The sequence below is a fragment of the Phyllobates terribilis genome, unplaced genomic scaffold (genome assembly GCF_046119375.1).
Source record: "Phyllobates terribilis strain yellow unplaced genomic scaffold, ASM4611937v1 Scaffold_3__8_contigs__length_932513732, whole genome shotgun sequence".
Classification (NCBI taxonomy): Eukaryota; Metazoa; Chordata; class Amphibia; order Anura; family Dendrobatidae; genus Phyllobates; species Phyllobates terribilis.
In genome coordinates, this window is record NW_027362763.1 from 578,673,292 (window position 1) to 578,701,025 (window position 27,734).

Below are 27,734 nucleotides of genomic sequence, written 5' to 3' on the forward strand. Positions count from 1 at the left end.
CCAATAAATCCGTATATTTATGAAAAAACAAAAAGTACACATATTTGGTATCGCCGCGTCCAAAACAACCCGATCTATAAAACGGTCACACTAATTAACTCCTTCTGTGCACACCGTAGTAAAAATAAATAAAAAACGGAGCAAAAAAACTGCTTTTTCATCATATCGCCAAACAAAAAGTGGAATAAAAATGCGATCAAAAAGCAAAATGGAAATAAAAATGGTACCGCTGAAAAAATCATCTTGTTCCGCAAAAAAAAGCCACCATACAGCTCCATCAGCCGAAAAATAAAAAAAGTTATAGCTCTCAGAATAAAGCAATGCAAAAAAAATATTTTTTCTATAAAAATTTTTGTGTAAAAGCGCCAAAACATAAAAAAAATATACGGTAAGTATAGTATCGCTGTAAACGTACTAACCCGAAGAATAACGCTGCCTGATCACTTTTACCACACGCAGAACGGCATAACAAAACACCTCAAAATAACAATTCCTGAATTGTTAGTTTTTGTTAATTTTACCTCCCAAAAAACGGAATAGAAAGCGATCAAAAAAATGTCACGTACCCAAAAATGGTACCAATAAAAATGTCAACTCGTCCCACAAAAAACAAGTCGTCACATGACTGTCGGCCGAAATATGGAAAAATTATAGCTCTCAAATTATGGCGATGCAAAAACTAGATTTTGCAAAAAAAAGCGTCTTTTAGTGTGTGACAGCTGTCAGTCATAAAAACCCGATATGAACCTGGTATCTCTGTAATCGCACCGACCCGAAGAATAAAGTAATCTCATCACGGTGTAAAAAATAAATAAAACCCATTCTTCACCTACTACTGATTTGCTTATTATGTCTCCCAAAGATCGCAGTAAGGCTCTGCTCACATTTATCCTGCGCTCTGCGCTGAGCACTTACACCAGAGTTTCCGTGTAAATCTCTGAAATACGTTATTCAGACGGAACCCGTGACGGAAGATTCCCTGTAATGAGGCAGATATAGGCACTGTGGATGCCGTCTGGCCTGTGTTCCCACGGTGTTAGTTTTTTTAGGCGTGCATAAAAGTTTCTGCACTTCTGAAAAAAAGGACACCGCTAAACAGAGGCCAGACGGAGTCCAGAGTAACTCTGCTGCCTCATTACAGTGAATGGATCCCGCAGGGGTTTCATCTGAATTACATCACTTGGAAATTTAGATGGAAACCCCGATGTAAGTGCTCAGCCTCGAGCGCCGGATAAATGTTACGTAAAATGTTCCCAATAAAAGCTTCAACTTAGTCCTAAAAAAAAGCTAGTCCCCACTCAGGTCCGTCATCTGTTAAAAATATAAGGGACTTTCAAGTTACTGGTAGCAGAAAGGCTCTGGAAAAAGCGAAATGGCCCTTGCCCCCCAAAAGAAATTCAGAAAATTTTGTGCTCCCAAATCCAAATGCCTATTCTACAATAATTTGTTCTCCAATTGTCAAATAACACTCCGTCCCCCCAGATCTCGCCGTATGGCTGAGCGGTACGATACAGCCACATATGGGGTATTGCCACTTTTAGAAGAAATTGTGTGACACATTTTGGCACCATTTTTACCCATTGCCCTGTGTGAAAATGTAAAATCTGAGGGTAAAACATTTTTTTTGTGGTAAAAATATAATTATGTTTTCTTCACTGCCCAATAGTATAAACTTAAAAATTATAAAATACTCACTACTTCCCTAGATGAATTCCTTGAGAGGTGTAGTTTACAAAATGGTGTCACTTGTGGTGGGTTTCCACTGTTTAGGCACATCAGGAGCTCTCCAAACGCAACATGGCATCCACTAATTATCCAAACAAATTTTACATTCAAAAAGTCTAATGGCGTTCCTTCCCTTCCGAATCCTGCAGTGTGCCCAAACAGTGGTTTTCCCTCACATATGGGGCATCAGCATGCTCATGAGAAATTGCACTACAAATCATGTAGTCCATTTTTTCCTGTTACCATTGTGAAAATAAAAAAATTGGGTCTAAAGTAACATTTTTGTGAAAAAGTTAAATATTCATTTTTTTCTTCCACATTCCAAAAATCCCAGAGAAACACCTGAAGGGTTAATAAACTTCTTGAATGTGGTTTTGAGCACCTTGAGGGGAGCAGTTTTTAGAATGGTGTCACTTTTGGGTATTTTCTGTCATAAAGGCCCCTCAAAGTGACTTCAAATAAGATGTGGTCCCTAAAAAAATGGTTTTGTAAATTTTGTTGGAAATATGAGAAATTGCTGGTCAACTTTTAACCCTTAGAACTTCCTAACAAAAAAAAATTTGGGTTCCAAAATTGTGCTGATGTAAAGTAGACATGTGGGAAATGTTATTTTTGTGTGACATATCTCTCTGATTTAAAGGCATGAAAATTCAAAGTTTGAAAATTGCAAAATTTTCTAAATTTTTGCCAAATTTCCAATTTTTTCACAAATAAACGCAAGTGATATCGAAGAAATTTTACCACCATCATGAAGTACAATATGTCACGAAAAAACAATCTCAGAAGCAGGGGGATCCGTTGAAGCGTTCCAGAGTAATTACCTCATAAAGTGACAGTGGTCAGAATTGAAAAAATTGGCCTGGCCACGAAGGCAAAAACAGGCTTTAATCTACTAATATGCGTATACAGGTTATAGAATGCTGAAAATAGTCATACCGGTACGCCTCATATCAGATGCCTACTGGCGACAAAAAAATAATCTTTTATCCCTTTATGTTAATGAGCTCTTCCATGCAATGAGGTGGACGTTTCCTGGAAGATAACACTGCCTTCTCAGTTCATTAGCCTAGCTATCGTCTCCCATCAGCATAAGTGTGTCCCTGTGAAGTCTAGTTCGTGTCCAGAAATCCTGCGCACTGGCATTGCCCACGTTCCACTTTAGTGTTATGCCCTTCTATGGGCATTGGCTTTGTGTTGCTTCTGCGCAGGTACCGGAGAGTGACTCCTACTTCGGCTCCAGTGATCTCTGACGTGCGCAGAAACACAAAGCCAATGCCCACAGAAGGGCAGAACACTAAAGTTGAATGTGGGCAGTTGCAGTGCACAGGATTTCTGGACAAGAACTAGACGTCACAGGGACACTGACGCTGATGGGAGGCGATCACTAGGCTAATGAAGTAAGGAAGCAGGGTCATCTTTCAGGCATCGTACAGCCTATAGCCTGGAAGAGCTCATTTATATAAAAGTGAGAAAAGATGATTTCTCAACAAAAAGCCATCTGATATGAGACATACAGGTAGAAAAGTTTTTCAGAAGTCTATAACCTGTATATGCCCATATTAAATAGTTTAAATAGGTCAAATGTGGTGACAGATTCCCTTTAAGAAAAGCATCAAAGACAGATTGACATTCTGTATGAAGTACAGGGAATGAACAACAGAGGACTGGGGTGAAGTTATTTTCTCTGAGGAAGGTACCTTCAAGACAGTTGGGGACATCTGAAAGGATGATTGTCTAAATAAGAAAAGGTGAGCACTACCATTAGTTTTGTGTCATGCCAACAGTAAACCATCTTGAGCCCACTTATACAAAAGGTTGCTTTTCATCCAATGGAGTGGGCTCATTCACAATTTTGCCCAATAACATTGTCATGAATAAACAATGGTATCTACACATCTTGGAATTTAAACATCCTCAAAGAGCAACTTATGACCAAAATTCTCCAAGATTGTTGGGAAGAGCAATGCTTTTTTCGCAGCATAATGTTAACAACATGTCACAAGGCAAAAGGGATAACCAAGTGGCTTAGTAAACAAAACATTGAAATTTTGGGTGCATGGAAAGGAAACTCCTCAGATCTCAGTCCCATTGAGAACCCTGGTCAATCCTCAAAAGCAGGCTGACAAACAAAAACAGACTGAGATATACGCCAAGCACGGATTAGATAAGTATGTATTGCCATCAGTCAGAATTTGGCTGAGCAGCTGAATGCCAGGGCACATTGCTGAAGTCTTAAAAATAAAGGTCAGAACTGTAAATATTGAGTCTTTCCTTAAGGCTATGTGCCCACGTTGCATTTATGAAGCAGAAAATTTCTGCTGCATAAATGCAAGTCCTCTCCCGGAAAAACGCATGCGGAATTCCGCACGCGTTTATCGCGCATTTTTCGCGCGTTTATCACGCGTTTTCCACATGCGGAATTGCCTTGCGTTTTTTATGCATTGGACAAAGGCAATTCCGCTTGCGGAAACGCAAAATTAAATGACATGCTGCGGATTTTTGAACGGGGCATAAACGCTGCGGAAAAATCCGCAGCATGTGCATAGAACTTGCGGAATCCCATTGGGGACCATGGGGTGCGGATATACATGCGTTTTTCAAGCGTTTACGCTACGGAAATTCCGCAGCATATACGTTTGAAAAATGCTACGTGGGCACACAGCCTAAACGTTATGTTTTTGTCAATAAAAGTTGAAAAACTGCTGGAATGCTTATAATTGTACTTCCGTAACCATAGCAACATTGACCAAAAGATTTAAAAAAAAAAACACATTTAAAAGCAGCAAACTTGTGAAAACTAAAATCTAAGTGTATCTGAAAAAAACGTTCGGTCACAACTGTAGGCCTAATGTGCAAAAACGCATCACGATTACTACTTCAACAATGAATATTGCTCTTTTTGTATTTTATTTTGTTGTACTGACAAACATATTGGTATTAGACATAATGAAAAGTTTTAACATGCTATGTCAGAGATAACTGAAATACCTTAAGTTTGTCAAGTTCTCCTTCAATGTTGATTTCTAGTGAAGGGTACATTGATTTGTACTGTTTAGCCAGAACTTCAAATCTATCAAAAAGGGGAAAAAAATATTTTATTACCAAAAAGGTATTTAAAGGGAACCTGACAGGTGATGAATGTACGATCACAGCCATGTATGTTTGTCTCTGAAACGCCGCAGTGGGTCCCCAGCAGCTTCTTCCTGCCCGCTGACAGTGACTGACAAGTCTCTGCACCCGTTAGTGTCAGGGCAGGGAGCGGGGACCCAGCTTGTACGACCAGTGCACATTGTGGCTCAGTCCCCGGCAGCCATTAAAGTGTGTTTTTCTCTGAAACGCTGGCAGTGATTGCACAGCCAGTGCGCGATAAATGCTGCCCACAGTTTGGGCAGCATGAATCACTGGTCAGGTTCTCTTTATAGGGAATCAATCAGTTGAATAATCCTTCCTAAGCCATCTATATGAGCATGTAGGTCATAGGAAGAGGAATAAAATTATATCTTGATATCTGTGATCAGATGTTTTATTACAGAGAAATCCACGTTTTTCTGATATGTAAATGAGCTGTTCAGATCTATGGGCTGTACACTGATCTGCATGAGAATCTGCCGCCAGAGCTTATTGTAAATGAAAGGAGGCGTTACCAGTGTGAGACATGAAACTCAAAACAGTAGAACTGAATTTTGTTCTCTTTCAAACACATTTTTTGCTTCTCTCTCAGCTCTGCCGTATTGCAGCCCTGTCTGCCTGCGAGATTGAAGCTGCAGATGTGTCAGGTATAATCACACACAGCTCTGCAGTGAGATCAGGAGAGCAGAGAGCGGCCATCACACATCACACTGGTAACACTAGAAACTATTACATATCACACTGGTAACACTAGAAACTATTACATATCACACTGGTAACACTAGAAACTATTACATATCACACTGGTAACATCTCCTTTCACTTAACACAAACTCTGGAGGCAGATTCTCATGCAGATCAGTGTCCGGGCAATAGTTCTTAGCTCATTTCTATATAAGAAATATTAGAATTGCTTACCGGTAATTTGATTTTCCAAAACCATGACAGCACTGCACAGAGAGAGAGTATCCACCATCACACCTTTTCCTCCCCAGTGCGTTTACAGAGAATAAGAGCTAACCGGCTTGTTAAGACATCTATGCATACAACAATAGTTAACATTCACCTTATAGTGTTTGTACACACCAGTGATTTTTTTTTTTGAAAACAGGAAGTTTCTTATCATCAAAAAGAGAAGGGAGGGAAGTAGCACGGTGCCGTCATGGTTCTGGAAAATCAAATTACCGGTAAGCAATTATATTTACCCCTTCACCACGACAGCACTGTACAGAGATTAATATAGATGAAAACCCTAGGGCGGGACCACCACTGAAAGAACCTTTATCCCAAAGTAAAGATCAGACAGCCCAAGATCCAACCTGTAGTGACTGAAGAAGGTGGTCGGAGACGCCCAGATTGCAGCTTTGCAGATCTGGTCTACTGGGCATTGGCTCTTTCTGCCCAAGAGGTAGCTATGGCCCTAGTAGAATGTACTTTAATACCCTGAGGGGGATCATGGTCAGAGGCACAGTAGACTAAAATTATGGCCATTCTAACCCATCTGGCAATCGTGGATTTAGTAGCTGCCTTACCCTTGTTTGCCCCCTGAAAAGAAACAAACATGGCCGAGGACTTCCTCCACTGACTCGTTACCTCAAGGTATCTAAGGATACACCTTTTCACATCTAGGGAGTGAAATGTTATTTCCCCTTGGGTCTTCGGTTCATCACAAAATGAAGGGAAGACTATTTCCTGACTTCTGTGAAATCTAGAGCTTGCTTTTGGGAGGAAAGCTGGATCTCTCCTCAATATCACCCTATCTTGTAAGAGGTTTGTAAAAGGGGGATTGATTGAGAGGGCCTGTAACTCACTCACCCGCCTAGCAGAGGTTAGTGCCACCAGCAGTACTGTTTTTAGTGTAAGCACTTTTAATAGCAGCGGATGAGATGGGTTCAAAGGGAGCCTATGTAAGCGCATGTAGGACTAAATTAAGGTCCCATGGTGCTACTCTAGAACTGGCTATAGGTCTGGACAAAAAACGATGCCTTTATAAACCTATATATCCATGGGTGATCAGCTATTTTATGATCGAATAGCACCCCTGGGGCTGATACCTGCACCTTTAAAAGGAGCTAGTGGAGAGGACCCTCTCTAGACCTTTTTGGAGGAACTCTAGTATTTCTGAAAGGGGAACTAGCTGACTTTGGGGAGTCATGACCCGACTGGAAAATTTAAGAAAATTATTCCAAATCTTTTCATATTTAAGGGAGGTGACTTTTTTCTGCTCAACAGGAGAGTTGAAATTAAGTTTTCTGAGAAACCCCTGACCAACTCCTTTTTCCTCGAGTATTTTATTTAATACTATGGGAATCAAGTGAAAGGGCAGAAAGGCATATGCCAGGCAAAATCCTCATACCTGCAGAAGGGCATCCACCCAGTCTGGTGACTTCCTTGGATTTAGAGAATAGAATTTTTATACCTTACTGTTTTCTCTGGTGGGAAATAAATCTATTTCCGGAAGACCCCAGGATGAACAGATCGGATCGAAAACGCTTCTGTTTAGAGCCCATTCTCCTTGACTGAGTGAATGGCGACAAATAAATCAGCAACAATATTTTCTGAACCCCTTAAGTGGCGGCCTGAGAGTGATAGAAGATTTTGTTCCGCCATGGAGAATATTTTCTCTACCTCTAACATTAATGGGTCTGACCTGGTTCCCCCCGGCGATTTAAATAAGCCACTGTTAGGCTGTTGTCTGATAGGATTACCACATCCTTCCCCTTACAGTATTTTAGGGTTGCCTGTAAAGCTTTCCTGACTGCGGTCAATTCTTTTAGGTTTGAGGATCCGCTTTTTAATTTGGAATCCCATAGACCTTGAAACCAACCCCCCTCTAGGTGGGCACCCCAACCCGTCGGGCTTGCGTCAGTGGTGATTACGATTGGATTTTTTACAGTCCGTGGAACCCGCTTCTGAAGATTTTTCGACTGTCCACCATTTTACAGATTATAGGGTCTTTGTAGACAGCTGAAATTTGTAGTCCAGCCGATCTCCTACTGAGGTCTGTATTTCCAGGATCTCCCACTGTAGTCTTCTTGTGTGGAAATGAGCCAGGACTCATTTCCACCAGGTGGCAAGGACATGGCTTCTCTTACTGAGATATGTCTTTCTTGAATATTTGGGATTTTTTGTTTAATTTTCTGAACCTTCTCTTGTGGGAGGAAGCAACGCAGATGAATAGCATCTAGGCTGATGCCCAGAAAAGTTTGAAGTTGAATGGGTGTGAGCCTTGATTTTTACTATCCAACCCAATCTTGTTAGGATGGATAGAACTTGTTTAACAGCTACAATACAGGCTTTTTCGGAGTCCCCGACTATTAAAAAATCGTCTAGGTATGGCACTATTAATAAGTCTTTTTTTCTTATATACAATGTCATTTCAGCCACTACTTTGGTAAAAATTCTGGGTGCTAGGGACACCCCAAATGGCAGGCACTGTTATTGCAGATGCAAAAGGTCGCCTTGGAACTCTACTGCCACCCTGAGATATTGTTGGTGGCCTGGGTGGATTGGTATGTGATAGTACGAATCCTTTAAAAGGGAATATGTCACCACTTTGGAGTTATCAGACCTCTACTATGGGCATACAGTGTATAGAAAAGTAAAAATATGCATACCTGTATGGCCCATGGTAGATGTCTGAATGCAGAAAAATGTAGTTTTATCTCCTTGGTTATTCACAGGCTTGGCGTCTCCCGAACGCCAAGCTATCCATGCCCATCTGCTTATAATTCCACCAATTTCCCACCTATGTCCACATTTACCATATTTCCCTCCCTCCCGGCGCATGCGCAAAGCGCGGCTCACAGGGATTGCGCTTTGTTTCCTCCCGGGCCCGTTTGGCTGAACACAGTGCCACAGTGCTCTATTGCGCAGTGCGTCACAGTGACTTTACAGTCGATCTCAAGGTCTCCATCTTGAATTGTACTGTTTTTATATATATACGTTCAAGGCTTTTACATTTATTATTGTGCTGTAGGAACCATCAGGTTTTTTTTTTTATTTTCTATTAGGAATAGATTGCTGTAAAAACCTCTACATTTTTCCAGCTCTGGCACTCTGATTAACACACGTTTGTCTAGTAACTTTATGATCTCCGCTTCTAATGCGATCTGTTTTGTTTTGCTTACCCGGGCATCGATCATCCGAAGTAGGGGAACGGAAGAAAAACTTATTTTTAAGCCTCTGGAAAAAGTATCCACTACCCACTGGGTAGCAGACAGTGAGGCCCACTGATTGTAAAACTGCGTTAATCTTCCCCCTACTGGTAAACTGGCATTATTGGTGTTTTGGGCCCCCCTTTGTAGGTGGTGCCCTTATTAAACAGGAATCCCTTGAACTGACTCCTGTCTCTTCTCCAGGCTCGACCCTCTCTTCCACTATCCTCTCTCTGGCTTCTTCCTCTTCCCCTAGTTCTTGACCCTCGAAAGGATCTTTCATATTTTGAGAGGGAGGGGAAAATTTTGCTTTTTATCGGCCACCTTCTCTAATATGTCGTCCAGGACTGTCCCGAATAAAAAGTCACCTTGGCAGGGAATGGCACAATTTCATTTTGGACTGGAAATCGGCTGACCAATTCTTAAGCCAAAGGGCTTTGCGTGCAGAGTTTGAGAGACCACAGGCCCGGGCCGCAAATCTAACGCTGTCTACTTAAGCGTCAGCCAGGAAATCAGCTGCTTTCTGCATAGTGGGGAGTGCTTCCAGGAGTTGTTCCCTAGGACATTTATTCCTTATTTGGGTGCCTCTTCACTAGAGACCTGGCAGTACATGTGGCTGCGATGCTGGGCTTAAAGGAAACTGCTGCCGCTTCCCATATACCCCTGAGGAATAGGTCAGCCTTTTTATCTAAAGGATCTTTTAGAGAACCTTAGTCCTCAAAAGGAAGGGCTACTTCCTTAGAAACTCTTGTAATAGTCTCATCAATTTTTGGGGATTTTTCCCACACATTTGTCAATCCTCTTCAAAAGTATACTTCCGTTTAAGGGTGTTTGGGACTGACACCTTTTTCACTTTTTTTCCACTTTTTTTTTTTTTTTTTTTTTTTTTTATCAAGGAAAGTAAATTCTTGTGGACTGGGAACATCCGATGTTTGCGCTCCACCAGGTTAGTGAACATGGAATCCTGCACAGATCTATGCTCCCTCGGGGTCTCTACCCCCATAGTAGACCTAATGATTTTTAATTGTTTTGTCGTTTCTTCCACCAGGAAGCAAGGCTGACCATATTCCCCATCAGATGAAGATGGTTCAGAGCCATCAGTCAGCTAATTCTCCCGATTCTTCCTTTTCCTCCTCTGAGCCAATGTTTGAGGGTGTATGCTCTATGCCTGAGGAGGTAGATGGTATGTCCTATTTTCTTTTTTTACCGTATTTTTAACTTCATCTTTGACCAAAGGTTTTTTTTTATCTCCTGAAATAGAGATGGTGATTCCTCCATTACTGTTTTCTCTATACAGGCCTGGCAAAGCTTTTTAGCGTATGACTTTGGTAAAGCGTCCTTGCATAAGGCACATTCTTTATATTTTTTTGTCTTGGTCACAGTTTTCCTGGGTCTATCCTAAAATAGGTAATGACACCAGTCAGGAGAAACGCTCACCCCGTCCTAGAGCCCCGGAACTACCGCGCCAGGATCAGGTTTCGGCTCAACTCATTCAGGTATGTCTTGATTCTCCATCTTGAGGGAATGCTTTTGGCACCAGTGAAGACGAAATCCACACCTGCGCAGGGACAAAAATCCACACCTGCGCAGGGACTGGAGCAGCAGCACACTCAGCAATGTTCTGCTAAGCACACCTCACCTGCTCAGGGACCCACACTATGAGCACACTTCTATTCAGTGAGGGAGGAGCTAGGATACACGGGAGGGTGGGGTTACTCGCCTTTTACTAGTGCATCTCCAAATGTATCGGCAGTCTCTTCCTCCGAACCGGAAGCAGAACGCCGTATAACCCCTGCCGACGTCATATCCAGCCTTCACAATGCCCCGGAAGTAGCCCCGTCACCGCGCATGCGTCGTTTAACAAACCAGCGCCATCTTTAACATGCGCTCCCCTCGGCACCAACCTCCGAATCCGGAGGCGGCCCGCTAATGTCCCGCGCTCCGGTTATAGTGATCCTTCCATGAAGCATGCCCCCACCTTTTGGAACAGCCCTCCAGTTGCCAGGATTACCGGGTCAGCACGACACCAGGAGAAATCTCCCCAGGTCTGTTGTTCCTCTGTAGGTATCCTTTTCCAGGAACAGGAAACCACACTGGGGAGGAAGAGAGGCGCCACCCCTTTTATTTTGGTAGGTTTCCTGTTCCTGGGGGCGGATATCCTCTCTCTGTATGGTGCCATCATGGTGAAGGGTAAAAACGTGGATTTCTCTGGAATAAGACAACAGATGGCAGAAATCAAGGTGTCAATTTATTCACCTTCCTATGATCTACATGCCCATAAAGATGGTTTAGGAGGGTTGATCCTACTGACAGATTACCTTTAACTATCACAACTGCAACAAGTTAGTTAATGACCAACCACATAAATGGTAGTGTTAAGTCACCAAGACCAAGGAAAGATTTATACTATCTCATTACTATGGCTCATATGGAAAAGAAATTATATAAGTTATATAAGAAGCACATTTTGAAAACCAAAATTTGTGCTAGTCTCACAAATTTTAGCAACAGCTATACTATATAATAAATAAGGGTGCAGATCAGGTTTTTCATAGCAGTGGACAAAGTCATGCAAGCTAGCCCCTTTAGAATGTAATACTGGCAATATGAGCCATGTAATATAGAATTCAATGAAATTCAGATACTTGTGGAACCTTATTTACCCATGAATGGCAACTTTTTTTTTTTTTTTTAAAGTGTTGATTTCTATTTCCTGAATTTCCTATAGGTTGCAGCTTCGCGAGACAGGCCCATGAAATGCACAATGTGGTTCAACATACAGTACAAACCTTTTAGAAAATTCACTAAAATCTGAAACAAGATCACACATTCTAAGGCCACTTCTTGCAGCTTTTGAAGAATACACTGGTCCAATTCCTTTCTTTGTGGTTCCCAAACTGTAATAAATAAAATTATGACAAGCGCTTTAATGCCTTTGTTTATAAATAGATTGATCAGTAATTTTCTTTAAAAGGGAACAGGTCACCAGTTTTTTAGTATTTCAACAAATGCTACTACTTGCGCACTTTGCTCTGCCCTACTGTGGGCATTTTTGGTAAACACTTCGGCCAACATAATAAACATCACGGGTAGGAGGTATGGAAGAAGCGCGACTCACACCCCATAGCAGTAAAATATTGCCTACTCAAAAACAGATGTACAAACACTAGAGAAAGCCGAGTATAAGGCATATAGAAAAAGCTTTATTAATAATAAAAAATTCACAGTGAAAAATGCATGTTACAGATATGTGCAAATTACGGAGCAAATCGGTATACAAGGATAGACAAAAGGATGGCCACGGTCGCAGTGCAGCAAAATAGTGAATAACTGGACCAATGTCCTAGTGTAAGCTGCAAGTAAGTGGGTCCTCATAAAGGACGGGGCAAAAATGGCCCTTTATGCAGAGTGGGATACTGGCATAAAACAAGAGCAATCAGCAAGTGAATATGTAGATGACAGCGCAGGTAATTTATATATAGACTTATAGGCAATTTAAAAAGGTCAAAGATATCAAGCATGAAATATTGACAAATAGCTAAAGTGTATAGACTGTTAAATACAAATGACTCACCGATGCAGTCACCAAGAGTTGCTCAAGAAGGGGGGAGGGGGGGGACGGAAGAAGTGGAGGGGATAGGCGAACAGGGCAGGGGCAGGCAAGTGTGGGACCTGCAAGCCTCGAAGCACGTTTCGCAGGGTTTGCTTTGTCAAGAGGCGTCCTGAGCAACGCTTGGTGACAAAAAAAAAAAAAAAAAAATTTGGTTCCAAAACACCAAGGTTACTTAACGGTAGCGGTTTTTTCCTGAACCCATGACAGGACACCTTGAGAGAGGGATCCGCCCCACCAAGGACCAGAAACCGTCTGAAATAAAAGGGCGGTACCTCTCCCTCGCTTCAGTTGATTACAGAGCATTGAGAGGACCTCCAGAAAAGGTTAGACAAATTACCCACACCTACAATATACATAAGCACCCGAAAAGTGCACACCAGGGCGTGAGGAAAAGAAAAGGGGTTGGGGGGGGGGGAGAGGAACTACAGGTGCAGTCATGGGTTCAGGAAAAACCGGCTACTGGTAAGTAACCTTGGTGTTTTCCCCTCACCCATGACAGCACACCTTGGGAGAATTTTGGAGACTATGAGCACCCTAGGGAGGGACTACCGCCTGAAGTACCCGTCCCCCAAAAGGTGAGGTCAGAGGAGGATAGATCCAACCTATAGTGCTTGTAGAAGGTGGATGGTGCAGACCAAGTAGCGACTTTACATATCTGGTCAATTGAGACGTCCGCCCTCTCCGCCCAGGAGGTTGCTACAGCTCTGGTGGAATGAGCTTTAATACAGTTAGGGGCCAGAACTCATGCAGATATGTAAGCTAGACAAATGGCCTCCCTAAGCCACCTGGAAATAGTACCCTTTGATACCCTGTGACCTTTCCTACTCCACTGAAAGGCCAGAAACAAGGAGTGGTCCTTCCTCCACTGACTAGTCATGTCTATATACTGTAGCAAGGCTCCTCTGACATCCAGATTGTGGAATCCAACCTCCCCGGGGTTTCTTGGATTGCTGCAGAATCAAGGTAGCGCAATCTCTTGATTACAGTGGAATATGGACACTACCTTAGGAAGGTATGCAAGATCTGGACGTAGGATGATCCTGTCATCATGAATTTAGGTGTATAGAGGATCAACAGAAAGGGCCTGTAGGTCACTCACTCTACGGGCTGAAGTTAAGGCCACTAGGAGAATGGTTAAGGGTGAGGATCTTTGGAGAGATAACCTGCAGGGGTTCAAATGGGTCGCCAGAGAGTGCATTTAAGACCAAATTCAGGTCCCAGGGAGGAATTCTGAAAGTCCGAACTGGTCTAGATCTGGCGCAGGATTTAATGAATCTACAGACCCACCTGTTCCCCGCCAGGTTGCAATTATAGAGCGCCCCTAGAGCGGACACCTGAACTTTAAGTGTTCCTATTGCCAACCCCAGGTCACGCCCCTTCTGCAAAAACTCCAGGACATCTTTAATTGGAGGTTTATCTGATAATGGGGTATCTAAAATCCAGGAAGGAACTTTCCCCAGATTCTGCTATAAATCTTAGTTATGGGCTTTCTGCTACCCAGTAGGGTAGAAACTAGGCCCGGTGAAAACCCCTTATTACTCAGTAATGCCCCCTCAAATTCGACACCAAAAGATGGAATCCTTTGGAGAAGGTCCTGCCGTAGGACCCAGGGATCTGAAACAGAGACGAAGCAGGGAAAACCAGGGTCTTTTTGGCCAAAATAATAGAATTACTAACGGGGGGAAAAGCATAGGCCTTCCTCAACTTCCATGGAACCTGGAGGGGGTCTACAGCATAGGGATTCCCTGTCGGGTCTAGTGAACAGAATCTCTCCACATTCCTGTTTGCCCTGGTGGCGAACAAATCTATGTCCGGTGGCCCCCATAGTTGGATAATCTGCTGGAAGACTATCGGGTTTAGGGCCCACTCTCCTTGTTTTAAGGTGTGGCAACTAAGAAAATCTGCCTTTGAATTCTCTACCCTCCCTGATGTAAAGAGCACTGAGGGATGGGAGATGCTGTTCCGCTAGTTGCAGGATTCTGTTTGCCACTACCATCAGGGAGTGTGATCTTGCTCCTCCCAGGTGGTTTATGTAAGCCACTGTTGTCAGATTGTCAGACCTGACCTGGACATGGTGACCCTGAATGTGGGGAAGAAGTCAATCAGGGATTTCTCCACCGCCCAAAGTTCTTTTAGGTTCGATGATGCCTCTATCTCGTGACATGCACAGTGCACCTGAACTGAGAGATCAGCCAGATGACCCCCAAGCCGGAGCCACTCACATCTGTTGTAATTATTTGGTCGACTAGTCTGGACCACTGTATGCCTGAGGTCAGATTTTCCCTGTTTGTCCACCATAAGAGGGAGTCTACTGCTTCTGAGGAAAGAGATAGTGTTGTTTTTTTAACATTGAAGGATCTGTGTTGACAGGACCTCCCACTGAAGAAGCCTCATATATGACCTTGGGCCCATTTGACCGCTGGGAGACAGGACGTCATGGAGCCCAGTAGGGACATTGCTTCTCTCAAGGACATCACCGGAGACTCTATGGCCCTTGTAACTAAATTGATTATTTTGCAAACCTTGTCTTCCGGGAGGAAGAAGGATTGAAGTAGAGAATTTAGGGTCAGGCCCAGAAAGATTTGAGTCCTTGAGGGGGTTAGTTTTGATTTTTGAGCATTTATCATCCATCCCAGCCAATGTAAAACCACCGTGACATCTAGAAGTTGAGTGGAACAGTGGTCTTCTGATCTCCATATTACCAAAAAGTCGTCTAAGTAGGGAACTATCACTAAGTTTTTGACTCGGAGAAAAGCTGTCACCTCCGCTATCACCTTTGTAAACACTCTGAGCTATCGAGAGACCAAAAGGTAGGGCAGTGAATTAGAAATGTTTCAGTTCCCCTTGAATGAATAGGGCTACCCTTAGGTACTTCTGGTAGTCTGGATGGATTGGGACGTGATAACAGGCATCCTTTAGGTCGATTACTGCCATGAAACAAATTGTGGTGTAGTAGTTTTACTGCAGAGTTCAGATTCCATTTTGAAAGTCTGGTTCTCTATCAGCTGATTTAGACTCTTGAGGTTGATAATGGTCTTTAAAGGACCCATTTGTTTTTTTTAATCACAAATAGGTGGGAATAAAATCCCCTTTCCCATTGTGATTTCGGAACTTCGTTAAGGACCTGTTTCCTTACCAATTCTAATATCGCCGACTTCAGGGCTATCTGTTCCTCCCTGGACTTCCTCCTGGGGGTGATCATGAAAGTTTGGTGAGGAATCTGACTGAAGCGCATCTTCAGGCCACTCCTCAATACTCAGCACCCAAGCATTTGATGTAATGGCCTCAAAAGCTGGAATAAAATGGGATAGCCTTCCACCGACCTCTAGCCTGGCGTCACTTTTTTTAAAGTACTGGAGGATGGTCCTCCAAACATAACCCGACTCTTTCGATCTGGACTCACATCTTTTTTTCCTTTCTTTCTCCGGGAGGGTGACCCCGATTAAATCTCTTCCTCTGAAAGCAAGATCTTTTTGTTTCCCCTGGGAAACCTGTCTTCCTGTAGCCAGTTTTCTCCAAAAGTTCATCCAGCTTTTGGCCGAATAGGCGCTTGCCGTCACAAGGAAGTGAAGATAACTTATGTTTTGATTGCAGGTCTCCTGGGCAACCCTTGAGCCACAAGGCCCGTCTGGCAGCATTAGATAAGTTTGCTGATCTGGCAGAGTTTAACAGAATCCGCTGAGGAGTCAGCAAGGAAGGCTGACACTGCCTGCATTCGAGGTAGATTGGAGAGGATCTTTTTATCCTTGAGCTGGTCTTCTAATTGTTGAAGCCATACCATGAGTGACCTAGCAACACAAGTGACTACTACCGCTGGCTTCAGGCCCCCTGCAGCAGTTTCCCAGGTGTGACGAAGGAAGGAGTCTGCTTTTTTATCTAGAGTATCTTTTAAAATGCCCAAATCCTCCAGGGATGGAGACAATTTTTTAGATGATCGGGCCACCGACCCGTCAACTTTGGGAATTTTATCCCAAGACCCAGAGTCCTTATCCTCGAAGGGGTACCTCCTCTTAAAGGATGAGGGCAACACTCCCGATTTTTCAGGCTTCCTCCATTCCCGGTCTACAAGGGCCTGAATTTTAGGGTTCACCAGAAAGGAGCATCTTTTTCCTCCAGGCCCACGAACATAATGTCTTCAAGGAATCTGGCTACTTTCTCCTCCCTTAATCCCATGGTTGATCTGACAGCTCTGACCAACTTGTCCGTACCCTCCATATGGAAACAGGGTCTACCATTATCTGATGAAGAAGAGGACGATGAATCACTGAGCCATGGATCCTCTGACTGGCAGGATGAATCATAGTCTGAGGAGATATCCTTACGGGATCTCTTCTTTCCTTTAAGTAGACCCTTCAGGGAACCTTGTACCTCTGCATGGACTATGGACCTCAGATTAGATGCAAAATCTGAAGTACTCTCCGCTATGGTTCTGTTAATACAGCCTGAACAAAGCTGTTTCAGTCAATCTATGGAAAGCGGAGTTTGGCATAAGGCACAAATCCTGTGCTTCTGTTTGGTGCTACTCTCAGGCTCCTAGGGGATGAAGCACATAACTTCCCATTACTATCAAGTGACATTCACGAAGATCACTCACCCCTGAAGTCACAAAAGGGTACCAGATTTGGAGGCTGTGGCGGAATATGAGATAAATCCCTTCTGGATGGCACGGAAGCGTCTGACACTTTACTTCTCTGGCTGCCGCTATGGTTGCTTTAGCGGCTGTTTGTGTGAGAGGCGTCAGACTGTTTCTTCCGCTGGCGTTGCTGAGGTGGAAGTGTCAGCAGCTGCTGTTCCTGACTGTCCTGGTCTGCCATAACTACTAAGACTATGAGCTGGAGCATAAGCAGCGCTGGTCAGGATAACCCCCCCACCTTAAAATAGGGCACATCCAGAACCTCCTCCGGCTCAAGTGCCTTCCCCCCTTCTAATGCCCGCCGGCCAAGGCTTCAAAAAAACGTCCGGCAAGCGTTACACCCGGAAGACGCCTTTCCATGCATGCGGCTAGCAAGGAGCTTGCGGCAGGGGGAAAGCGGCACAGCGGTCTGCGGGGAGCCCTCCTCACCGCCTGCGCGAAGTCGATCGCAGCATTGTGGGGGCAAGGGGAGGTGATCGCAATACTCACCTCCTCTCCCGGCCTTCAGCGCTGTCTGCCGCGGCTTCCCGGATGTTGCCATGACGACCAGATGTCGTCATGACAACATCCGGGTCACAAGACAGCAGGAAGATATTTTGGTCATGCGCAGAGCATGACCAAAGAATCTTCTGCATTTGAAGCACTGACAGCCTGTATAGCACAGGGATGGTGCTCCATCCCTATGCTACACAGGCGATCAGAATAAAAAAAAAGTGAAAGTCCCACAGTGAGACAAAGAATAAAAGTCCAAAAAGTGTTAAAAAAATGGGAAAAAAGAAAAAATAATCCACCAAAAATAAAAATATAATGTACCCATCAATAAATATTATGAAAAAAAACAAAAAACCCCAAAAACAATAAAAGTACACATATTTAGTATCGCCGCATCCGGAACGACCTGACCTATAAAACTGTCCCACTAGTTAACCCCTTTAGAGAACACGGTAAAAAACCAATGCTTTATCATACTGCCAAACAAAAAATAGAATAATACTAGATCAAAAAGACGAATAAAAATAAAAATGGTACCGCTGAAAACGTCATCTTGTCCCGCAAAAAACAAGCCGCCATTCAGCTCCATCAGCCGAAAAATAAAAAAGTTATAGCTCTCAGAATAAAGTGATGCAAAAAAATATTTTTTTCTATAAAATAGCTTTTATTCTGTAAAAGCGCCAAAACATAAAACAATATAAATGTGGTACCGCTGTAAACGTACTGACCCGAAGAATAAAGCTGCCTTATCAATTTTACCACACGCGGAACAGCATAAAAAAACAAAAAACAACCAAAAAAACCATAAAAAACAATTCCGAAATTGCTGGTTTTTGTTTATTCTGCCTCCCAAAAATCGGAATAGACAGCGATCAAAAAATGTCAAGTGCCTGAAAATGGCACCAATAAAAATGTCAACTCATCCCGCAAAAAACAAGCCGTCACATGACTGTTGGCCAAAATATGGAAAAATTATAGCTCTCAAAATATGGCGATGCAAAAACTAGATTTTACAAAAAAAATGCGTCTTTTAGTGTGTGACAGCTGTCAGTCATAAAAACCCAATGTGATTCTGGTATCGATGTAATCGCACCGACCTGAAGAATAAAGTCGTCTAATCACTTATACCGCACGAGGAACGGCGTAAAAAATAAACTAGGGTTAGGGTTGTATTAGGGTTGGGATTTTTTTCAAAAGTAAAAAAAAAAAAAAAAAAAAAAAATGATGACGATATGGCGACTAGTGTTGAGCGCAAGTGCTCGCTACTTGAGTTTGCATTGGGTGCTCAGGTATGCACTGAGTAGGGTGCTCGAGTCTCCGCTCCATATGCTTCGTGGCCAAAAAAAACCTTGCGGGGATTGCCTGCCATGCACGAGCAACCCAAGCATGTTTTTTTGGGGGTCTAATAACCGTGAAACATGCGAGCGGGGAATAGAGCATGTCACTCGAGCACCCGTGATACTTGGTGCATACCCGAGTACCCGATGCAAACTCAAGTAGAGAGCACTTGCGCTCAAGACTAATGACAACTTATTCAATATGATGACCTAATGTTATCAAATTCTGTGTCGTACCTCTGGGTTCAAAATGTTCACTATACCCCTTGATGAAATCCCTGAGGGATCTAGTTTCCAAAATGGGGTCACTTGTGGGGGGGTTTGACTATTTCGGCGCATCAGGGGCTCTCCAAACGCGACATGGCGTCCGCTCTCAATTCCACCAGCCCAAACACTGTATTTTCCCCACATATGGGGTATTGGCGTACTCAGAAGAAATTGCACAACAGTTTTTGGGGTCCATTTTCTCCTCTTAACCTTGTGAAAATAAAAAAATTGGGGCTAAAACATCATTTTTGTGGAAGTTTGATTTTTTTATTTTCACGGCTCCATGTTATAAACTTCAGTGAAGCACCTGGGGGTTCAAGGTGCTCACCACACATCTACATAAGTTCCCTGAGGGGTCTGGTTTCCAAAATGGTGTCACTTGTGGGGTTTTCCACTGTTTAGGCACATCAGGGGCTCTCCAAACGCAACATGGCGTCCGCTAATTATTCAAGCAAATTTTAGAATCAAAAAGTCAAATGGCGCTCCTTCCCTTCCGAACCCTGCCGTGCGCCCAAACAGTGGTTTTTCCCCACGTATGGGGTATCTTGCGTGCTCAGGGGAAATTGCACAACAAATTTTGGGGTTTATTTTTTCCAGTTACCCCTGCGAAAATTAAAAAAAAATTGGGTCTAAAGTAACATTTTTTGTGAAAAAAGTTAAATGTTCATTTTTTTCTTCCACATTCCAAAAATTCTTGTGAAGCACCTGAAGGGTTAATAAACTTCTTGAATGTGGTTTTGGGCACCTTGAGGGGTGCAGTTTTTAGAATGGTGTCACTTTTGGGTATTTTCTGTCATAAAGGCCCCTCAAAGTCACTTCAAATGTGATGTGGTCCCTAAAAAAAAAAAATTGTTTAGTAAATTTTGTTGGAAAAATGAGAAATCGCTGGTCAACTTTTAACCCTTATAGCGCTTTAATAAAAAAAAAATTGGGTTCCAAAATTGTGCTGATGTAAAGTAGACATGTGGGAAATGTTATTTATTAACTATTTTGTGTGACATCTCTCTGATTTAAGGGCATAAAAATTCTAATTTTGAAAATTGCAAAATTTTCGCCAAATTTCCTTTTTTTTCACAAATAAACGCAAGTGATATTGAAGAAATTTTACCGTTATCATGAAGTACAATATGTCACGAAAAAAACAAATCTCAGAATCAGGGGGATCCGTTGAAGCGTTCCAGAGTAATTACCTCATAAAGTCACAGTGATCAGAATTGTAAAAATTGGCCTGGTCATTAACGTGCAAACCACCCTCGGGGGTAAAGGGGTTAATCCTCAAATATAAGCTGGGAAAAATGATGGAAGAGGATGAGGGAAAGGCCAATCTGCCAAGTGCCCTTTTCTCTACAGTATTTATACAAGAAAATCCCATGACAGACGACATGCAGGGCTGTGGAGTCGGGGGTCGGAGTCAGTATAAAATGGACCGACTCCAACTCCTAAAATATATAATAAATTGGGTGCAGTAGTTCAATGCAGTTTGGGGGAAATATTTTTTCATAAGAATTTGGGAAAGTTATGAAATGTCCTATTCCTGATCTAAGGGTCTAGACTTTTAGCTGAGATGAATCTGCTACAGTAAATTTATCACTTAAACATGAGCCATGTATGAGGGAGTCATGGAGTGGGAGTTGGAGTCGGTGCCATGGAAATGGAGGAGTCGGAGGTTTGACTCACCGACTCCACAGGCTTGACAACATGATCTAGAAATTCTCCATTAAATAATTAAACCAACAGGAAGTACAGCTTCGCTTAAAAAATCACTAGAGGAGAGGGCCTAGATTGAGGCGCCCAGGAGGACAGGCTGGAAGAGGACGGGAGCAGAGGCAAGGCTCCAGGACTGAGGGGATCCCAGGGGCACAGCGAGTGCGGAAGCCACCCGTGCGCCCGAATCTACAAGGACGTGGAGGGATCAGGCCCCTAACTAGTGGAGAACTACAAGGCTCAGCTAGAAACGTGAGGCTACTGTACTTTCAGGGTGCAGCTGCTCACAACTGCAACTAGATCGCTAAAAAGGTAGCCGTATAGGATTCAGGGGACTGCACGTTGCCCGCCAAAATCCGAGGCTACAGGTTGGGACACTGATTGCGAAGCGCAGGTCAGGAGGGTGAGAGCCAGCACAGGAAGACGACCGAGGAAGGCACACAGAATGGGGTCCCGTTATGTATTCCTGAAACACCTGGGAGATTGCTGAACCCCTGCCTTGGTGAACACAGGACGGCGTGGGAGGTTACCCTGGCGCTGGGAACCTGGAGTCTGACAACTGTGAGTAAATCTGAAGACTGCACCCCACTGTGTCCTAGAATTATTAGTTGGCGGATGCTTTAGTCCAGGTCTGGGAGGAGATCCCACAGGAGACCATCCGCAACCTCATCAGGAGCATGCCCAGGCGTTGTAGGGAGGTCATACAGGCACGTGGAGGCCACACACAATACTGAGCCTCATCAGGAGCATGCCCAGGCGTTGTAGGGAGGTCATACAGGCACGTGGAGGCCACACACAATACTCAGCCTCATCAGGAGCATGCCCAGGCGTTGTAGGGAGGTCATACAGGCACGTGGAGGCCACACACAATACTCAGCCTCATCAGGAGCATGCCCAGGCATTGTAGGGAGGTCATACAGGCACGTGGAGGCCACACAAAATACTCAGCCTCATCAGGAGCATGCCCAGGCGTTGTAGGGAGGTCATACAGGCAAATGGAGGCCACACACAATACTGAGCCTCATCAGGAGCATGCCCAGGCATTGTAGGGAGGTCATACAGGCACGTGGAGGCCACACACAATACTGAGCCTCATTTTGAATTGTTTTAAGGACATTACATCAAAGTTGGATCAGCCTGTAGTGTGTTTTTCCACTTTAATTTTGGGGGTGACTCCAAATCCAGGCCTCCATTGGTTAATAAATGTGATTTCCATTGATTATTTTTGTGTGATTTTGTTGTCAGCACATTCAACTTTGTACAGAACAAAAGTATTCAATGAGAATATTTAATTCATTCAGATCTAGGATGTGTTATTTGAGTGTTCCCTTTATTTTTTTGAGCAGTGTATAAGTGAGCAGCAGGCAAGGTCTGGATTTTGGGTGCAGAATCTACAACTCAAGGATGGTAAACTGCATGGGAATAGGATATAAAACAAAATTCACTGTGCTTGCAAATAGTATGTCTACACATCGGCTTGTCAGGCTTTGAATGAGCACTACTGCACGTGGCAGGTTTAGGTCATTTATTAAAGGGTTATTCCTCTCTTTGGGAGTACTCCGCTTCCCAGTCTCCTGGTTCCCCTCTTAGCCTGAATTGCATGCTCCACCATACTGCAAACACAGACAGCTTTGCCTTTGAAGCTTTGGAGGAATGCAGATAAACTGGAACTGGCCAGATCCAGGCAGCTTCAGAGTGAAGTGCGGTGCTCCACGGCAAGGAAATCTGCCACCTCCAACAGTAAACTGCACATTAAAAATCCCTCTGTCCTAGAGAAGAGAGAGAATTTTTAATAACAGGTGAATTGCAAAGTTGCTTGTTTTTATACTCTGAAACTGAACTCATTAAGTTCACCCTAGGCGTTTTTCAGTGGGGTTTTTTTTTCTGCAGCAAAACCCGATCTCTTGGCAGGAGAGAAGCAGCGCCAAAAACAAAAAGGTTTTAGTGTGTTTTTTGCAGTGTTTTTTTGCTGCGTTTTTCAGGATCTCAAAGTTCAGCTTTGTAACACCACATAAGCATGAACACAGGTCACCAATCCAAGACATATATTCATGTAAAAATACGCGCCACTAATGTAACACGCGCCACATTACAAATGGGTCACCTGAGATGTAAACCATCTCAGGGGACCAAGACATGATCGTAAACTTGGGAAAACAACAAAGATAAATGGGTTTCACATACTGCTGTACTTTATTTTTTCCCTAAAAAAGCAGACTTTGCTGGTACTGTAAAACGCAGCTGAAAATTAAAAACTGTTTAGCGTGTACTTACTTCTTTCCAGCTTGTTCTTGTCTCTGCTGTTCTTGAATGCCATCAGCAGCTTGGTGAAAGTCAAAAACTATTTAAGAAAAAAAAAAAAGAAATATAATATAATGTATAAATTACTTGCTTAAATCTTATTGTGTAGTTGGGGACTTAAGCGAACCATTATTCAACATACACTTCTAAAGACTGAAAACATTACACCATGAAGGAAAAGTCGTAGAGTTAAATACCAAGATCGACATGATAATGATATGGAAATGAAGAAATAATGGAAACATTTTCAAATAATCTTGATTTAATTAGTATCAAGTACGAGAGCCGCGGCAAACAAAAACAAAACACTTACATACCTTGCCGTCTATTAATGAAGACACCAACTCCTTCCTGACATTTGCCATACATCAGAAGCGGGTGTAAGGAGCGTGCTCAGATTTCCAGTAGATGATTGCTGCATTTTTCAGCCATCAACTGCTTTTTAATAGCAGTGGTGGAGCGGAGCTCTGCCTACTATTAGCTTGATAAATGCCACTGTCAATATCTGACGGCGGCATTTAAAATGCACATTTTTTTATTTTTTATTTTGGATTTTTCTTTTCATTTTTTTTCTAGGCGTCTCTTCTAAATTTTTCCTTTTTACTTCTTTATTTTTTAATCACATTTTTTTTTTCTCAGATTTTTATAGCAAATTTTATAATAAAAATAGTACTTTTTATGCATACCTCACACAATACACATATAAAAGCACCAATTACACACCCAATGTTTAGAAGAATGAAATAGAAATGGTTCAGTCGTCAAGAAGACGATTTTCAGCAGGAGGCATATGCTTTCATTGCCTTCGACACGGATTCAAACGGTGAGGCAGATCATCATATATCATATCATATCATATATCATTCATCTAGTGAGGAGGGACCCCCAGCAATGCGCCCTACGACCGAGGAGACCCCTTCAGCAATTGATCCCATATAGACTCCACCAAAAAATTATCAGCCTGTTATTTTGGATTTCATGGGCAGATCAGGAATCCAATTTGACGCTGAAGGCTTCTTAGAAATGGACTTTACCAAAGTCTTCTTCACTGAGGATATAATAAACCTTATTATTTTTCACCCAAAAATTCCACATCATTATTTGCCAGTTGGACCACTGTAAATGCAGCAGAGATTATGACATTTTGGGGCATTGTGCGGCATTTGGGCAAATTGAAAACCAGATTCAGCAATACTGGAGTACTGATATTTTATAGAAACACACCAGTTTCCAGAGCTATGACAAGGACATGATTTGAAGCAATCCAAAAATGTTTGCATAATAGTGATAATGCGCAGTGTCCTCCTAAAGACTATCCCAACTTTGATCGTCTATATAAAAATCAGCCAGTAGTTGACCACTTCAGCAGAAAATTTGCTGAGGCGTACAACCCCCAAAAGGGACATTGCTATAGATGAATCTCTGGTTCCTTTCTAAGGGAGGCTAAAATTCTGACAGTACTTGTCCAGTTAGAGGTATGGAATTAAAATGTACAAGCTGTGCAAAAAGTACCTTAGGGTACACCCACAGATTTAGAGTTTACAGAGGGAGGGATACCCAGATTGACCCCCCACTGAATGCCCCCTTGTCCTGGGAGTGAGTGGGAAAATTGTGTGGAAATTGCTGCACCCACTGCTGGATAAGGGTTATCACCTCTATGTGGATAACTTCTACACCAGCATCCACATGCCAGTTGGGGAACTGCTCAAAGAATGAGCCCAATGTAGTGACAACATGCTGGTGGTCAAGCATAAGGACAAGAGAGATGTCTTAATCTTGACCACTATGCACCGTGACTACAGCTCCCTTGTCACTGTCAGAGGTACCACAACACAAGTCCAATGCAGATTGTATCCTGGATTTTAATAAATTCATGAGGGTGTAGATCTCTCAGATCAAGTCCTGAAACCCTGGCAGTGCCATCCGAAAAGCAAAAGGTATGGTACGAAAAGTTGGCCATGCACATCATACAGATGGCAGTGTATAATGCCTCTGTTCCGTTTTGATGTGCAGGAAATATGGGGACCTTCCTTCACGTTCAGGAGTCAGTTATCAAGGTCCTAATATTTGGCAATCAGGGAGGTGAGGGCCCCAGTACTTCTGAAACTGATGGTGCCCATACTGAACCAGGGGAACATTTTCCCGATTAGATTTCCCAAACTGTGAGGAAGGGAAGAACACAGAAAAGATGCAGAGAATGCTCCAAAAGGGGAAATATGAAAGGACACAAATTACCATTATGAAACTTCCTTTAAGAAACCTGGCCTTTGCATAAAGGATTGCCTTAAAGCGTACCACACGTACATGAATTAACAGGGTTAAACCAAAATTTTAACACAACACACTTTTATAATCTGATGTACTCCACACAACTTACACATACCACCACATTATAAATTCATGCACCAGTAAAACCAAAAGCATTACTGTTATAATTATACTCTTAAGATAAATTCCTTGAGAAGTGTAGTTTCCAAAATAAAATAAAAAAAAAAAAAAGTAGATTCTCCAGCGAAACGTCCTCAGGTAAGTAAAACTTGAAGTTTATTTCACAAACATTAAAACCTGGAATTATAGCATGTAGCAGACCACATGGTCGTGGCTTAATCTCTCTATAGTCTGGTCTGTTAAGTGCCATCATTCCTGGTTTTAATGTTTATATGAAATAAAATTTGAAGTTCACTTACCCGAGGAGGTTTTGCTGGAAAAATTACTTTTTCTCTACTTGCTGCTGCACGTGCGCGGTTCCCCCTTATGGCAGCCCTGGCCTGGGTGGCTCTGTGCGCGGTTCCCCCTTATGGCAGCCCTGGCCTGGGTGGCTCTGTGCGCGGTTCCCCCTTATGGCAGCCCTGGCCTGGGTGGCTCCGTGCGCGGTTCCCCCTTATGGCAGCCCTGGCCTGGGTGGCTCCGTGCGCGGTTCCCCCTTATGGCAGCCCTGGCCTGGGTGGCTCCGTGCGCGGTTCCCCCTTATGGCAGCCCTGGCCTGGGTGGCTCCGTGCGCGGTTCCCCCTTATGGCAGCCCTGGCCTGGGTGGCTCTGTGCGCGGTTCCCCCTTATGGCAGCCCTGGCCTGGGTGGCTCTGTGCGCGGTTCCCCCTTATGGCAGCCCTGGCCTGGGTGGCTCTGTGCGCGGTTCCCCCTTATGGCAGCCCTGGCCTGGGTGGCTCTGTGCGCGGTTCCCCCTTATGGCAGCCCTGGCCTGGGTGGCTCTGTGCGCGGTTCCCCCTTATGGCAGCCCTGGCCTGGGTGGCTCTGTGCGCGGTTCCCCCTTATGGCAGCCCTGGCCTGGGTGGCTCTGTGCGCGGTTCCCCCTTATGGCAGCCCTGGCCTGGGTGGCTCTGTGCGCGGTTCCCCCTTATGGCAGCCCTGGCCTGGGTGGCTCTGTGCGCGGTTCCCCCTTATGGCAGCCCTGGCCTGGGTGGCTCTGTGCGCGGTTCCCCCTTATGGCAGCCCTGGCCTGGGTGGCACTGTGCGCGGTTCCCCCTTATGGCAGCCTGGCTTGGGTGGCACTGTGCGCGGTTCCCCCTTATGGCAGCCTGGCCTGGGTGGCACTGTGCGCGGTTCCCCCTTATGGCAGCCTGGCCTGGGTGGCACTGTGCGCGGTTCCCCCTTATGGCAGCCTGGCCTGGGTGGCACTGTGCGCGGTTCCCCCTTATGGCAGCCTGGCCTGGGTGGCTCTGTGCGCGGTTCCCCCTTATGGCAGCCTTGGCCTGGGTGGCTCTGTGCGCGGTTCCCCCTTATGGCAGCCTTGGCCTGGGTGGCTCTGTGCGCGGTTCCCCCTTATGGCAGCCCTGGCCTGGGTGGCTCTGTGCCCGGTTCCCCCTTATGGCAGCCCTGGCCTGGGTGGCTCTGTGCCCGGTTCCCCCTTATGGCAGCCTGGCCTGGGTGGCTCTGTGCCCGGTTCCCCCTTATGGCAGCCTGGCCTGGGTGGCTCTGTGCCCGGTTCCCCCTTTTGGCAGCCTGGCCTGGGTGGCTCTGTGCACGGTTCCCCCTTTTGGCAGCCTGGCCTGGGTGGCTCTGTGCACGGTTCCCCCTTATGGCAGCCTGGCCTGGGTGGCACTGTGCGCGGTTCCCCCTTATGGCACAGGCGTTTTAATTGTTGGAGAGCTGCCTTCTCCTGTTTTCTTTTACGTAGTTTCCAAATTTGGGTCAGTTGTGGGAGGTTTCTGCTGTTTTGGCACCTCAAATGCTCTGCAAATGTGATTTGCCCACAGAGCAGAAAAATTGCACAACAGACTTTAGGGTCAATTTTCTCCTTACCCTTGTGAAAATTAAAATTGGTATGGGAAAAATGACATTTTCATTTGGTCTTTCCACATGGCTTTAATGCTTTTAAAGCATTCATAAACTTCTGTAACTACATCACCCCCCAAGCAA

The 27,734-nt window shown here is 44.1% G+C and overlaps 1 protein-coding gene across 2 annotated transcripts in view; it reads right to left on the reverse strand.

Annotated features, from left to right (window-relative positions):
- The window catches only part of LOC141257200 (adenylosuccinate synthetase isozyme 2), a 107,420-nt gene that overhangs the window by 39,617 nt on the left and 40,069 nt on the right, over positions 1 to 27,734 (reverse strand). For both annotated transcript variants that reach the window (XM_073671446.1, XM_073671448.1), the window contains exons 6-8: positions 23,332 to 23,398; positions 11,801 to 11,908; positions 4,714 to 4,795 (exon numbers count right to left, since the gene is read on the reverse strand). In XM_073671446.1, coding sequence (XP_073527547.1) covers positions 4,714 to 4,795; positions 11,801 to 11,908; positions 23,332 to 23,398 — 257 coding nt within the window. The remainder of the gene's footprint in view (positions 1 to 4,713; positions 4,796 to 11,800; positions 11,909 to 23,331; positions 23,399 to 27,734) is intronic.